The 17,151-nt window shown below is 33.3% G+C and overlaps 1 protein-coding gene across 1 annotated transcript in view; it reads left to right on the top strand.

The window, feature by feature from the left end:
• LOC128220141 (glypican-5-like) overlaps positions 1–17,151 on the top strand; it is a 64,260-nt gene that overhangs the window by 35,249 nt on the left and 11,860 nt on the right. Inside the window, exons 4-6 of the mRNA XM_052928413.1 lie at positions 5,548–5,646; positions 6,249–6,409; positions 15,553–15,679. Of these exons, the coding sequence (XP_052784373.1) occupies positions 5,548–5,646; positions 6,249–6,409; positions 15,553–15,679 (387 nt within the window). The remainder of the gene's footprint in view (positions 1–5,547; positions 5,647–6,248; positions 6,410–15,552; positions 15,680–17,151) is intronic.

Genomic DNA, 17,151 nt, shown 5'->3' with positions numbered 1-17,151 from the left:
AATTTTATATTATGATGTCCAAAATTATTCAAAAGCCTTAAGCCATGTTTCATGAATGTATATATAAATATATAATAGTTAAACAAAGTATTGTGGTTACGAAATGTTCGTCTGGGCGATGTCCTTGCATGACATTAACCAAACAGCCTCGAACAACATGTAGGTCTGACGATTTACGCTTTGACGAATTGTTTTACATCATTTACATTTTCTTAACAAGATTTAACAGGTACAAAATTATACTGTTGACTTGTTTCCACTCGCACACTGGACCGAATTTCAGTGCTAATAAGGCCTGAAATAAAATACATTTGGTTTTGGTTACCCGCCCTACCTACAGAATAAGTGCCAACTTTACTGTTTTCATTGTCCGTTTATTTTTTTTTGTAAGTTTTCATATTTAGTTTGATTTTTTTTTCTAAAAGTGTGTTTTAATATAAAGTTTAAAACCTTCAAAGCTTTATACAGAATATACTTGAACACCATTCTCCATTATGACAATAATGTTCTTTCATAAATACCTAATAAAAAAAATAAAGAATAAAAAAAAGCCTATATACCCTACCTGTTTTCAAATAGGATGTAACCCTAACAAAACAATTTTATTTTTTTTGCCTTATAAAGGTTAAGACAAACTTTATTTAACATCGCAATGACAAGCAAGTATCAGAAGATATATAGCGATGAACACAATTATAAAATCTCTTATATAGGCATGTGATTTAGAACCATTCCATTGATGAAACTTGTTATTTATTACTTTGTTGACAAAGGTTCGATTTGGGATTGAACCTGGGACCCTCTAATCCTAAGTCTGCTTCGCTAATACCATCAAATCATTAACACAAATATAATTCTGTGTATATGAGTGTTCTGCCAAATTGCTCTTCATGGGCTGATCAGTACGCCTGTTTTTCCCTTAATGTTCTGTCTATATATGCCCTCTGTACTAGCCAATGACAATTCATAATGGTTTTATACCTGACTACAGTGAATTTTTTTTTGGTGCAATTTACTGCCTTTTAAAGGCTGTTTCCCCTTGCGAAAAACTGTCCATTTTTCCCAAAATTTTATAATTTTTTCCCAATTTGATAAATGCAGATTATCAGATTATGTTAATGAATAAAAAACCAATTAATTTCTTTAAATATAAACAAAATCTTGACAATGCTTATTCTTTAACAGCATTAAATGTATGCATAAAAAAGTTAAAACATGTATATTTGCAATTATACATGTATTAGCTGTTTTGGCCTTATTTTGTATTTTTCACAAAGTCAACTTTATTTCCCAATTTGCAAGGCACAGGCGGTTTAAATAATTCCAAATAAATCACTGGACTAGCAGATCCAGGTGAGTGTGTATCCAGCACCCCTAAAAAATCCTCCCAAGTTTTTCATCTCAACTATGGATAAAAAATGCCCCCCCCCCCCCCCCCGCCAACACTTTAAACCAAAATCATTTTGTTTAGGGCAGATGGGGGCAAGTCAAAAGGTTACGCCCCTAAGCCTTATGCCCCCTCTGATATCAAATCCTGGATCCGCCCCTGTACAAGGCATAAGTTCTCAAACTTAACAAACCATTTAAGTTCACAAAGAAAATGAACAATTGATACTCATCCATTTAATGAACAACAATATGGTTTATGAACTTGTGTTCATTAACTTTATATAAGTGTGTGGTTTATGGACTTGTGTTTATTAACTTGATAGAAGTGTGTGGTTTATGAACTTGTGTTCATTAACTTGATAGAAGTGTGTGGTTTATGTACTTATGTTCATTAACTTGATATAAGTGTGTGGTTTATGAACTTGTGTTCATTAATTTGATATAAGTGTGTGGTTTATGAACTTGTGTTCATTAACTTGATATAAGTGTGTGGTTTATGGACTTGTGTTCATTAACTGTATATAAGTGTGTGGTTTATGGACTTGTGTTCATTAACTGTATATAAGTGTGTGGTTTATGAACTTGTGTTCATTAACTTGATATAAGTGTGTGGTTTATGAACTTGTGTTCATTAACTTGATATAAGTGTGTGGTTTATGGACTTAAGGAATATAATTCAAGAAATATTCATGAACTGTTAAGGAACTATTTCATGAATTACTCATGACCCATTTATAACAGTAAACATATTTCGGGAAGGCTTTACAGCCAAATGTGTAGAATGCCCCTATTTAAGGACTGATATTGGAAAAATAAGGCTTATTACTTTTGTCCAGTGAAAAACAAATAAAAGAAATAAAGTTGTCCAGACAGGATGACCAGAGTTGACCACTAGGTCACTGTAATTAGGTTTTACTGACCATGCAGTCATTATAAGGTCTTTCTGACAATAAAATTGTTTAAGTATATATAGTTTTGTGAAAAAAACTACTGAATTTTTGGGAAAATTTGAAATTAGGAGAATTGTTGAAGTACTAATGATAATCTTGTTTGAATTCAATGGAGAAGATCACAGCCTATTCATAATGTGATAATTATTTTCACTCATCATTAGAATGTTTTCTTTCTGAAAACTATCTGAAAGGTTCATCACAGTTCATTATTAAGTTCACTTAAAGCTGCACTCTCACAGATTGATTGTTTAAAATTTTTTGTTTGTTTGACGTTTTCTATTTTTGTCTAAGAATGAGCCGAATTTTGTGTAAATGTCACTTGCTGACAAACGAGCAGATCACAATATTCATATTAATGTTTAAAAATTGATGATAAAAATGGCTTAAAGGGTTACTAACACGTAAAGAAAAAATAAAATTTTCGGAAGTTTTGTGAGTTTATATGTTATATGACTGAATTGAAAGTACTAATGCCAAAATGAGCTGATTCTGGGACAAAAAAGTAAAAAAAGGTCAAAACTGTCAATTTGTGAGATTGCAGCTTTAAAGTTCTTGTTTCCCGTCTGCTCAAATAATTCCAGAAAATGCTAGATTTCTTCAAATCAATGAATTGATTGTTCCATAGTAGGAATCTGTTTTACCCACATAAACAATGCAATAATTTGCTTGACAATTTTCTGTTAACTTGCATGAAGGAATACCAATTTGTCCTTCGGGACAGTGAAATGTCTGGCTTTTAATACTACTATATATGCTTTAAAAGGCACCAATAACAATATGAAATGAAACATGTTTGTGTTGATACAAATAAAAATCAATTTACGACTATTTCGGGAACAACTGTCATGACCATATCAACGATGGCCACTGAACTGGTATAAAATCAATTTAACTCAATCACAGTGATCTCCCTTGATGTGCAATGGGTTTTTAATGCAAAGGGAAGTAATCACTGTGTGGTGTTTTTAATCAGTTAAAATCTGCATTAAGGATCTGAAGTCTATCATGTATGTCAATTATGTGCATGTTTGCAATTCAATCAGTATACTTAATTAGACAATTGCCATTACACTTAATTGAATGAAAACATGAAGGTGTAAAATTCAATTTACAAAATTGCATTAGGGAACACATAACACTTTTGTAGCTCTACGGTGGAACTACCCAGCCGCTCACTTAGTCAGATCATGGGGGGTGGGAGATGATATGCCATGTTGCTATTATTCCCCCTCCCCACTTCCCTCGCAACCCTTTCCTTCAAACATTAAATCCTGATCTTCTATCACATGGTTTTCCAATCCAATATGAAATTACATCGAAACTAAATCCATTGGAAGTGAGAAAACTCACATAAGCTGCATTTGACAATCCAATCTTTGCTTCTCAAACCTCTGCAAAGAGGAATTTAAAAACGAAAAATGTTATCAGTATAAATGATAAATTAAAAAATATAACAAGACTCAAAACAGTTAAAATGTTTTTGCCATTGAGTATAAAAATGTTTTTGCCATTGAGTATAAAAATGTTTTTGCCATTGAGTATAAAAATGTTTTTGCCATTGAGTATAAAAATGTTTTTGCCATTGAGTATACACTTTGTTTTCATAACAAGCAAACATAATTTCGAGATATTTTAAGCTTTGGTACCTTGTTAATCATATTAGTTGACTAATTATATATAATAAGCGATAAAAATAAAACTTCACAATGATTAACGTTTTGCACTTACTGTAATTTTCTACACTCATTTTAACATTGGGATTTAGTCATCAATAACCTACTTTAAAATGACAGTTATGTCTTTTTGCAATTAACATTTTACCAAAAAAAATGCACATAAGCAATCATAATGCATTTTTTTGGCATTAAAGAAAAAGAATGATCACAGATAATTGTTGTTTTTTTTCAGTTTTTTTTTTCACATTTATAAGCAGCATTTTGATGGAAATGACTTGTAAGATTTTTACAGTAGATGGGTAATAAGGTCTATAAATAAACATTTAGTTCGGGTAACTGAACCCTTTTCACGAAATAGGCGCCAATGCTACCATTTTTTAAGTCAGTTATTAAAAAAAAAGTGTGTGTTAATATGAAGTTTAAACCTTTGAAGCTTTTTACAGAAGATTACGTTAACACCATATTCTACTACATGTATGATGACAATAGCATTCTTTTATAAAGCCTAATAAAAAAAGCCTCCCTACTATACCTGTTTTTGAATAGGATATAACCCTAACCAAATCTTTATTTTTTTTGGCCTAAGCTAACATTGCAAAAAGTGCCAAAAAAAACGATTTTGTGAAAATATGTCGGTTCCATGAGAAATAACACTCAGTAGACGATATCTGAAATAAATCACCATCTTATACCAATACTCACTGGTTATAACTGCAATTGTTCGTCGTCATTACTTCAAGCGTGTGGTATGTAAATGTTATACTATAAAATCAAGGAACGATGCTTCCCCTAGTTTTTCAAATTTGTTACAATAAGTTTTATTAAGCATGAAGAATAGTCGTCTAGTATTTGACGAAGCATGTATGTCAGCTATTCGATCGACTCGGTCAGCCGTGATGCATTTAATTCTGCACTGTGTAGTTAATCAAACAGCCAAAGAAAATTTCAATAACTTGTGGCATAAATAAATGGTTTTTGCATGCAAAACGTTAATATGCATTATATTTATTTCAATGCATAACATTTAATTAAAATGTTTTAGCGATGAAATTACCACACACTGATATGTGAAGAAATGTTAGAGATTTATAAAAGCCTTTCAAATAGAACTGCAAAAGATTTGCGTTTTTTATTTAAACTTGCATGCCGATTTCGAAGCAGAAAGGATTTGCCCATATTGAACAATTTGTATTACTTGATTTTTTTCTTGTTTACATGATTTTATTGAATAAAATTAAAACAGATTTTATTTCAAAAAAATATTTGCATTCGAAGGACACTAATTTTTTTTCTATATAATTTATTCTCTGGAGATGATGTCAGTGTTTAAACAATATAATTGCATAAGACTGAAATGCTCCCTTTTGTGTACTCAGTATTCAGGGGCGCTTTAATAGCACATCCCTGAGGGTAAGATCAACTTGCATGGTATATATAGGTGTTAAGATTTCAGGTATGGTCAAATTTATTGACTAATTTCATAACAAGTAATTTTGCTCCCGATTTACCTCAATACTTGTACATTGTAGGTGGCAGAGTTATGTTCCATCACCACAGCAACGACTGGAGGGGCGCGGCCAGAACCCAAAACTCCAGACATTTCCCGTTCATCTGTGAGCCATGTAGAGGTAAATTGGAAATTATAGTTCATTGTAAGCTTCATTATACAGGCAAATTAGGCCTAATTATTTTGTGCACTCAGGTCCGGGGGTATACTGGGGATAGCCGGGGAAATGGGCTGTGTTGTTACCTTTAAGGTGGCCCCGCGGTGTGGGTGAATGCGGTGGTTTTGTCCTTGCGCCAAAAATAGCGGGAAATGGGCCTTGCTTAGGGTTTGTGGGATGCGTGGGCATTTGGTGTGGATTTTACCAACAGTTCCTCACCACAGGGCGGGGAATTTACCCAGGCTTGGCTGGACCGAAAGTCAAAGTCCCCACTATTCCCTGGACCTGGGAGGCCTGTGGTTACAATTGACTGGTGCATTATTTGACTCATTTATTGGTCCTTGATGTCACACTTTATAATCTACTTGCGTAATTTTCAAGTTAGTTTGGGTATTACCTACTTAACTTTCAGAAGTCGCTGCAATGGAATAAATTTGTCTTTTTTGTAGTACATGAAATATAGCCTATACATATTGGGTTAACTAATTAAAGATCTTAAACAGTCATAATGACTTACACAGCTAAAGGGTATTACATAAATCTTTATCCATTTATCCCTTCTCCAGGTGATGGGTCCACTGTCCATGGACGTTATGAAGGTCACCCTTGACCTTGTCGATTCCAAGGGCCTCTATAGCAATCTGGCAGACGACATTTGTGCCGAGCCTGCCAAGTTTGAACAAGATCCGCTCAGTGGCACCTGCTGGAACGGAACAGAAGTGTCTGTGTAAGTTGAGGTCTTCGTTATGCGATTTTTTAAGAATAATAGTTTAAGTTGCAACCTTAAAATTAGAATGAAAATTATTCACTAGGATCAATTATCATGAATTAAGCTTAGAAAAACACACTGTCAAGGTTTTGTCATTATAACCCTCGGGATTTTGTCATTATAACCCTCGGTGTCCTTGGTGTTGTCATGGCAATGTGATAGTTGTTATGGAAGTTGGTTTTATGTGAGCGATGGGAAACATTCCCATGAAACTTGGTAAATATCTTTACATTCATAATGTGCATATGTGCAGAAAAAGATGTGTAGATGATGGTGCGGGTTAGGATTCCATCTTTAATCTTAACCCCAACACTAACCCTAGTAAACTGAGCAAGCTTTGCCATGTGCTTTTGGGGCACTTTTTTGAGAGGGCTGGCAGATTTTCCTTGGCACTATGGGATAAAGTCTTTGACCTTACATTCAGTTTTTGAAGTTCAGGAATTTGAAACATCTGGGAATTCTTAATATTCTCTTGCAAATTTTCATAAGCATCTCTTATGCAGACCATATCTTTTAAGACAAAGTTAATTTCTGCAAAGTGTGCACCTAAGTGGAGTAGATATTTGGTTTACTTTCAAGCATTAAAATTGTCCGGGGAAACTCAGTTTGAATATGAAATAAAATATGATATAATTTACAGATAACAATAACTTTCAAATTGGTTATAATCTTGCTCCCTGTAAAATATCATGAATATGCGTCTGTAAAGAAGATATTTTAAGTACTTTGGATATCAAAATCATGCGAGCAATTTTATTGTTTCATTTATTGTGTGTGCGTCATTGGGTCGTTCAATTTGTATAGAAATATACTGAAAATCAGATTTTGATGAAGAAAGTTGTTTATTTTATCTTAATAATTCCTCTGTTTTTCTCATAATTTGATAAATCAAGTTGGAGATTAAGCGCATAATGTGACAGATTAAGTCGATGATGTGACTTTTCTTTTAAAAACACTCAAAAAATACACAATCAAACTAAACACAATTAATAATTTGATTCCAATCGCTAGGGTTTTTGTACAGTGTGGCATGTGCAGATTCTGTCTGGCAGTAATAAAATAAAACTTGATCTCTTTTAAAACTTGGGAGTAATTTCTGTTAATGAACGATTTTAACAAGATTACTCCGGCTTTTACTGAAAACCCATGTTGGTAGGATAAAATTGAAGAGCATTTGCCAGAAAATCATTATTGTATCATGATAGTGTTTATTCTGCATCTATTTCTTGAGTCCAAAAGAAACAACTTGCAATGTTGGCAACAGATAGGATTTGTTTTGGTATCCCCAGGGAGTATAGCTTGCTATTCGTTAGGCCACACCAATGTATGTTAATTGTTTTTGTTAGTCAGAATTAAGCCATGAAAATATGGATCCCGCGGGCAAATTTAAAATAAAAAAATCAATTTATCTATTTTATCTTAAGGAGGGGCTATAAAGTTTGAAAGTAACTCCCCCCCCCCCACCTTATGATTAATATTTAATATGATAATCCTGAACATTTACAAAAAAAAATTTTAGTGTAAGTTAACCCTTTTGGCGCTGAATATATAATAAAAGTGTATACCTTCACTTTTCTTTGTCACATTAAAGTTACATCGGCAAATCATATTATTATCCCTTGCTGTCACATTTTTAGGTTGACTATTCGAAGCACACATAATTCAATATCTCAGTAACTACTTGATGTATTGCATTGAGACTTTATACAATGGTACTCAACCATCCAACCTACTAAATTAACCAAGTTAGATAACTCTAGTTTGTATTTAATGCCAATAATAGGCCTTTATTATTTTACTTAGAAATTCTGGTTAAGGTTTTGCGTGTAAGCACACATAGGTTAATATCTCAGCAACTGCTTGAGGTATTGCATTGAGACTTTATACAATGGTACTCAACCATCCAACCTACTTAATTAACCAAGTAAGATAACTATAGTTTGCATTTAATGCAAATAATAGGCCTTTATTATTTTACTTAGAAATTCTGGTTAAGGTTTTGCGTGCAAGCACACATAGGTTCATATCTCGGCAACTGCTTGAGGAATTGCATTGAGACTTTATACACTTGTACTCAACCATCCAACCTACTTAATTAACCAAGATAGATAACTCTAGTTTGCATTTAATGCAAATAATTGCCCTTTTTATTAGACTTAGAAATTTTGGTTAAGGTTTTGCGTGCAAGCACACATTGGTTAATATCTCAGCAACTACTTGAGGTATTGCATTGAGTCTCGATACAATGTTACTCAACCATCCAACCTACTTAATTAACCAAGTTAGATAACTCTAGTTTGCATTTAATGCAAATAATTGCCCTTTATTATTAGACTTAGAAATTCTGGTTAAGGTTTTGCATGTAACCACTTTTAAGTCAATACCTCAGTGAATACATCATGTATTGCATTGAAACTTTACACACAGGCTCCCAACCATTTAACCTTCTTATTTAATCAAGATAACTCTATCTTTCATATTATATAATTTTTGCCCCTTTATTATGCGACTTAGAAATTCTGGTTAAGGTCTTGCATGTTAGCACACATAGGATAATATCTCAGCAACTACTTAATGTATTGCATTGAGACTTTATACAATGGTATTCAACCACCCAACCTAATTGAATAACCAAGTTAGTTAACTGTATTTTGCAAATAATGGCCCTTTATTATTACACTTAAAAATTCTGGTTAAATTTTGCATGTAACCACATTTATGTTAATATCTCAGCACATCATGTATTGCATTGAAATCTAATCTAACAGTGATCCATGCATGTTTCGCCAAAACTTTTCAATCCTTACACTGAAATGCGGCGGAATAGTCGAGCGTGCTGTCTCTGTGACAGCTCTTGTTTTACCAGTTGTACTTATTTGAACTTCTTTCTTTTTTAATATATATGAGCCCATACATGCCATATCCCCCGGTTGGGGAAAAAATCCCCTGGAATTTCGATCCATCCCCCGGTCTCGTGGCGGGAGATATAAATCCCCCGGAATTTTTTTTTTAATATTTTTTTTAGATATTTTATATCAGGCAATAATGACAAAGTGTAACCACAATATGTGAGTGAAACTGAATGTAAAGAAACAACTCCGCAAGGGTGAATTGACTGTTAAAAAAGGTTTGATAAATGCCAAAAGGAAACCTTAACAACAAGTGATCAATTATTTTGAAGTAATGATCATTATATGGCAAAGAAATTTTACTCTTTTGGAAAAGGAAGAAATTAATAATTTTCATTCCATTCTCTTAGGGTCTGAATGTCATCATAGCTAATAGTATTAAGCAGAATGTTTTAAAATACTTTGGAGGAAGTTAAATTTAATTTACAGTATTACAGTATGGCATGACAGTGTATCATAAGAATTTCATAATTCATGACATAAAATAATTATGTATAATGGAAATGTTAGAGGTTTTCATAGCAAAATATATGTGAATACATTTTTTCGTACTTTCGCGTCTAAAAATACTTGTGCCAACTGAATCCTTCTAAAAAATCCCCCTGAATACTACCAAAATCCCCCTGAACTTTAAATATGGCATGTATGTGAGCCAGGTTACGTACAAAAGGGTTAAAGGAAAACAAAATCAATATATTCATTGTAAATACCAGTCTTCTGGAAGTCGCCAGAGACATGTAATAACATAATTTGCGATGTGCAACACAGACAACTGGTATTCCCTAGAGTGCAACACAGACATTTAGTTTGCCCTAGAGTGCAATACAGACAACTGTTTTGCCCAAGAGTGCAACACAGACAACTGTTTTCCATAGCATGCAACACAGACAACTGTTTTCCATAGCATGCAACACAGACAACTGTTTTCCATAGCATGCAACACAGACAACTGTTTTGCACTAGACTTTTCTTAAGACATTGCAGCTGTTGGTCTTAGAACAGGCTGTTTTAATTTCTTGGTAAAGATTTTTAAACATTTCATTATTTCTTCATATTTTCTCATTAATCACTATGTCTGTGGTTTCAGTTTTGATGAGTTCCTGGTGTTAGCGAAATGGTGTTAATTTGCAATTTCCTAATGTTCGTTTAAAAACCAGATAGAATATGGATGAAATATTAGTTCAGTCATTAGAGCCTGTCCCAAAATTTAGAAAAAGAAATTTTACCAAAATACCTGTAATTTTTCGCTTGAAATAAAATGTTAATTCTTCATTTAAAAAAGGATGTTATATACATGTTCATGTACTCAACAGTCATTCCATAAGCTGCTATTAATAATTCTCGACTATTGGGTTGATGCAAGTTGTTATACATGTGTATAGTGTTGTGTCAGGTCTATCTCTTTTAATCAAGTGAAGTGTACAAAACATCGGATGTTTGACGTTAAGTTCAAGTAAATTCCCTCATTTATACTCAATACAATAAAATACAAGGTGACTTACGTATGTGGCGCCATAATTCACTCAATACAATAAATACAAAAGGTTGTATGTACGTCGCGCCATAATTCACGACAAACGTTTCAAACTCCTTGTGACCAATTTTGCCACCATATGAATAGTTGTATAATGCTAGATTATAGGGTGCCCTTGAGTGTAATATTTCTCCGGACATGGTTTGACTTTTTCTAATGTGCAACATCTATTTATGTTTGGTTATAGGAGTCGAAGTCTTTGTAACCAAAGTTAAAACGTCATTGCTTAGAATATTAATTTTCTTCTCTGCAAAATTTCCATTGAAATCTGCTGCTTTTTTACAAGATTTATGAAACATGCTTCAATGAGTTATCTTTATGTATAAAATATTTTTAAGAGATAATTATGTTATGCATATATCTTGATCATAAAATATGATATATGGGAAATTATCAAGTATCATCAGAGAGTTGAACCAGAATAACGTTAACTTTTACTTCGCCTACATATGTCGTTCGCAGCATCACACTTAATGTCGACTTATAGTCTAGCTTAAACATTTCCCATCCAACCTTTACCAAACTTTGTCACAATGTTATGGTCATAGTATCTTGGCCTAGTTCAATTATCAGCATAATATTGACATGTCAAATTTGATCAAAATTTTAAAAATGAGGAAATGCGGTAATAAGAAGGTCTTTCTGTTTTGATATTTTGAAAACTGAATGTAATTTATGCTTTTTTCAGTGTGTTTAATTCAGTAAATTTAGTAATGTTAATGATATTGCTTTAGGCATCATATGATTAACTTTACTTAAGATGTTGTCAGGAACATTTTATTAAAAGGTTAATTCGGTTTGGGGGAGGGGAAGTAGCCTGTCCTTTGAAGTATTATCAGCTGCATGCATATGACTGGTTGACATTAAATCATAAGGCCTATTGCAAACTGTATTTGATGTGACAAATGCATGTTTCATAAGCCGGTAAGTTGTTCAAAAAATCAACCCTGGCTTTTCAAGTATCTGAACTAGAACTTCCAAATTGTATGCTCTTCCTGTATTTCAAAAGAGGTGAATTACGAAAAGGAAACTCAGCTATCAGATTTTTCTTTGCGGAAATATAATAATAATTCAAAATGATAATATTATATCAAATTTACATCATAATCAAGTAACTGAAAAATGGGTACAGGCACTCCAGACATATATGCATTCATCTCATCTGACTGAAATATTTTATTGTTCAAAGTTGACCCCATGCCAAGTTTGAGGGTCTTGGGTAAACATTTAACCCACAACTGCAGACATCTGTCATTTGTTATATTTAAAATTTTGTATGTATAATTTTTTATAATAAGCTACGGTATTTCAATGAGGTATATCTGTGATTTATAAAATGAAGTGCTCTTAAATGTTCTTAATCCGTGGGGGAAAAACATGATAGTTATTTATCTATATTATGCTTTTCAATTCTAGTTTGAGTTTTTTATCCATATTGAAGCCCATAGCATTTGTCAACACTAAATGAATTAAATGCATTGCTTGAACCAGACATATCATTTGCATTGACATTTGTGGCACTGCCATATATCATGGGCAACCTGTTTGTCTCGTTATATAGGGTTTCATATCGATGACACTGATACAATTGTCTCGCTAACGTTACCTCTGTCATATTCCTATCTCATGCTAGTGTCATCTGGACGGTAAGGCCAAAGAATTTAATTCCTACCTTGTAAGTTAAATTGTTTCGAAGAAAGAAAATAATATGTCTAAATATTGTGAGATTATGCCTTGATGTCATATGCGTCATCATGTAAATTTTTAAACCTGGTTTGAAACTCAGAAAAATATTTAAAATAGTCACACAAAACTTGGTGAACATGTTGACAGAGATTATGTGAATCAAAACTATAACTGCATGGCTTTTAAGAATTACGAGATTATTATTGCCTTTTTTTTGGCTAAAAACACATGAACATTAGTATCTGCTTTGAAGTGCTTTAGTTTTAGGGTCTTGTTACCGTCTGCTCCGTGTCCAGAAATCCCGCTTTTAATTTATTTATTTGGAAATAGTCTGCTATGGCAACAAGCGGTAGATATTTTGGAAACAGCGCTGCAATTCAATGTATTTTATCGTTATTTACCTCAAAATAGAAAATTAAATCTGCCATTAATGCCAGAGTCATTTTTAAGATCGGGTTGAGAAACAAACAATTTTTATTTCTATATATAGCCTAACCAATGAACTGCGTAATTTCTGAATGCACGTTTCACAATGGGACGTTTTAGTTCCAGTTTTGCCATGTCAAACATATTTTAGGACAATGTTCACGATTTCGAAATCAAGCTATTCAATCTTATCTGCCATTAGAACTTCTGGCCCTCTTTATGCATCTACAAGATAACTTTTTAAACATTTTTGTAATTGTTTTCTTCATCAGATATTTGTCTAATGTGCCATTGAACAAATACGTTGAACAAATGCGGAAAATGTTTCACTTAAAATTCTTGTATGAATCACCTTATGGTAATGAATTCAAAAGAAGAAAAAATTGAGATTTTTTTCTGAAAGATCGCATTGCCAAGGGAAATGGGTGAAACTTTTGTATGAATTAACTGAGGAGTTAAAAATCTTGATTTGCTACAAAGGACAGATATCATAAGAATTTTTTACAAATTTTTAGCACGCTTTATGATATCGTTCAGAATATTCAAGTGACTGGCTATCCCCATGGAATACACAAAGGACAAAACCATGGTCTACACATTATCACATCTATGAGTTGTCAGTCTAGAAATGTCGCCAGCTATGTATATTTAATGTTGTATTACTCAGTTATTAAGAATCTTCCTGGTAAATAAGTCTGTGTTTTTTCAGATTTTTTTTGCTCTTTTCTGACTTGTCAAACTTGAGTTGACAAATTACAACCCATTTCTTATATATTTTCCACCTGAATCAATCATGTCTTACAAATGATGCAAAACTTTTTTGTAAATCTACATTTTGAAAAATATTATATTTTGAATATATGTGGTTACTGCGTAGCACCCTTTTTAAGGCCGAAGTACGCTTAAAAAGCCCCCAAAAGATCACACAATTCCTGCGGACAATGCCAGAATTTACCAAAGCCTTTCACTTCGTAGTTCATGAATATATTTTTTTTTTCAACTTTGTTTTCAATTTTAAAACTGGCTAAAACGATTGCAAAATAACAAAACTATGACTTGAAGATAATTTTAAATTTCAACAATAATCATTTATGAAACAGCCCCTGTGTTTTTCAGATTATCCAATTCATTAAAAAAAATGATGTTAAACAGAAACTGGATAGAAAATTTAGGAGTATATAGTACACAGTGGGGGTGGGGGGAGCCGGGATGTGGTTAAACACCCTTGTCTAGCTCTTTGGCTGTGATGCACTATAACTTCATGTAATCAAAATTTGAAAAAAAAAAAATCTGAGATGAATTTTAACATTTTCATACCAAACAGACTCAACATAATTATCAAGCTATCATCGGTCCATCTAAATCTGATGAAAAGTCTACATAATATGATTGATGATGAAGTAGTTACAAAGAGTTCTTATAGGACATCATGTAGGTCTATGGTAGCTATCAATTATTCTCCGATATTGCATTAAGACCTGTTTTACTTGGCAGTGATGCTGAAACCATTATTCTTCAGCTTCCAAGCAAAACTGCATATTTGCTGTTCTCGCAAGTAGATATTTTTTTAAGAGCTTTGTTAAATAATACTTACCACATGTTTTCAATTAATTCAGCAATTTAGTCTGGAAATTAAACTTTATCGAGGAAATTTTCTGCCCTCAATACCAGATGAAATTGCTGCCAGCTTCAGTCAAACAAGATTTTCATTAAAGACTGTACATTGTATAAGTGCCTATACATTGTGTGTGATATTAATATGATACAGCTTTAAAAGAGTTTTGCTTTTAAATTAAATTTTCTACAGATAAAATTAACTTACAATTTTATTCCATAACTATGTTTTAATGATATAGTGATTTTTATCTATGTCTTACAATATTTTTATTTAAAAAAAGAAAGGCATATTGCCATTACTTTTTCACCGCCCCTATTGTAAATATAATGCTGTGGTTGTCTCCCTTCATATGCTATGCAGAATTGTCTCCCTTTAACTAGAACCACATTGTATTATAAATTGGGCATGTTTGTAATATGTTGACTCAGATTTATTTCTGTGGGTCAAAAGGTCTGGAATAATGCACCTACATGTATTAATGTTTGCCCAACAGGATGTGGGTTGGGGAGGAGGTTGGAATACTTTACGGGACTTGAGGGTTTGTTTTGTTGAGTTTAAGTATTTTGGGGGTAATCTGTCTGGTCCCTGTAATCATTTAAAAAGGAGATTACCTCACCGTAGGTCCCATACCCTACTAACCCTTGAAGCTCGAACCCGAATATCGTTTCCTGCACCCCGTAAATCAGGTCACCTACTGACTCCGTTACATTGATGGATTTATGGGAAATGTTTCATGCATTAAATGGAATCAGAAAATAGACGCCATTTTGATACAACATATAGATTTGTGACACAATATGTAAAAATATTGGGTCATGGCTTGACCAATCCTTGTCCAATGGAGTTAAGTCATACATGTGTGGGGCTTGATATAGAATTGTCTCCCTTTTTCCAGTGCATAAATAACCATTTGTATCCCTTGCTTCAGGTATGTTCGAAGCCCGGTAGATGTAGACATTCTCGAGCAGGCTCGTAACAACCCAGAGGTCAAGGTGTCGCTGGTTCTGCACCCTGATCTCCGCAACCTGAAGGACAAACTATCCACAGTTAACCAGGTAGGACTTTTTGAGTCAGATTCTGATGGTTTTATTGAGGTTAAAAATTCATTGCTTCAACCATGCGGATCTAGTGAAGGGATCTAGGGGCAGATCTAGCGGTTACTGCACCCCAAAACCCACCTTATCACATTTACACTAAAATTTTGATTATTCTTTTCTCCAACTTTTCATCCTCCATTATTACAGCTACTGTATTGTGTCTAAAACTAGAGATAAGGGCAACAATTCATGAAATATTTGCTTGGAGTTTCCCTGTCCACATTTTTATTTGTGGGTAGTTAGAGATAGGGCATTTTGGATGGCTTTGTTTTACTTCCTCAGTGGTAAATTTACCATAATGAAAAAAATTTCAAAAATTCTGACTGCTAGATAAGCTAGACAAAATTTGGGTTGCAGGTATTTTTGTAAGTCTGATTGGAAAAGCTATGCAAACCATTTATCAATTGTGGCCTAGGTAAGAGTACTTTCTGGGTACTGACACGATTGTATTAGTGCAAAATAGATCATAAAAGAGCATTTCCAGGTACCAATTACGAATAATGAAGCTGCATATCCGCGTCTGGGGAGTATTCTTCGTGCACTTCAGAGATAATTTCCGCGTAATTTTCTCCAGTAGATGAACTTACGTCTTGGAACACAAAAATCTGATGATAAAAAAATCTTCCTCAATTATAAGTCTGGAATAATAATAGCCCGCAAAATTAATTGAAAAATTAAGTCAACCTCACAGGTTATTAATCGTATTCATCCTGTTAATTCAGCTGAAAACAATTATGCATGGTAATAAGTATTAAGCATCTGTAAAGATCCGAAATTATTAATGACAAAACCACCAGCTTTGCGCAAAACTTGGCATCAGTTTTCATAACGTTGGGTGTTTCACTACGTCATTTGGCCTTTTTTTTGCTGTTAGGCACTTATTACGGGATTTTGACAGATTTTGACATTTAGAAAGATATTTTTAGATTGTCTGTTTTTCGAAGGTATTGAAATGAATACCCTTGGTGACCTCATTTTATCATTGTCAGCTTCTGGCTAAAAGCCTATAGAGAATACTTCTTGTTCAGGTAACCAGACCCTACTGACGAAATAGGGGCCAACCCTATAGTTTTTGTTTTTTCTTTTTGTGTGTGTTTGTTTGTGTGTGTGTATGTTTAATTTGTAGATAAAAAAGCTTTAAAATGAAGATAACTCTAACGCAATTCGTAAATGAGGACAATAACGTTGAGACATTAAGGCTAAAACAAAAACAGCCTACCTACATGTACCATACCTTTTTTTGGACAAGATGTATCCCTTATCTTTTACCTAATTATTTAACCTTTGCAGAAACTGGAGATATTCTTATGAAGGTTCCTTCCCATGTTACCAGTGACAACACTTATTATGTGCAGCAAGGCCAACAACTCTGGCGTTATTAATTGTTGAGTTTTGTCTAGAATGAGTGCAGGAATCTGCTTGCAGATCAT

Source organism: Mya arenaria, chromosome 15 (genome assembly GCF_026914265.1).
Source record: "Mya arenaria isolate MELC-2E11 chromosome 15, ASM2691426v1".
Classification (NCBI taxonomy): Eukaryota; Metazoa; Mollusca; class Bivalvia; order Myida; family Myidae; genus Mya; species Mya arenaria.
The sequence above is the reverse complement of the archived record's forward strand: the minus strand, read 5'-3'. Positions and strand labels throughout refer to the sequence as shown.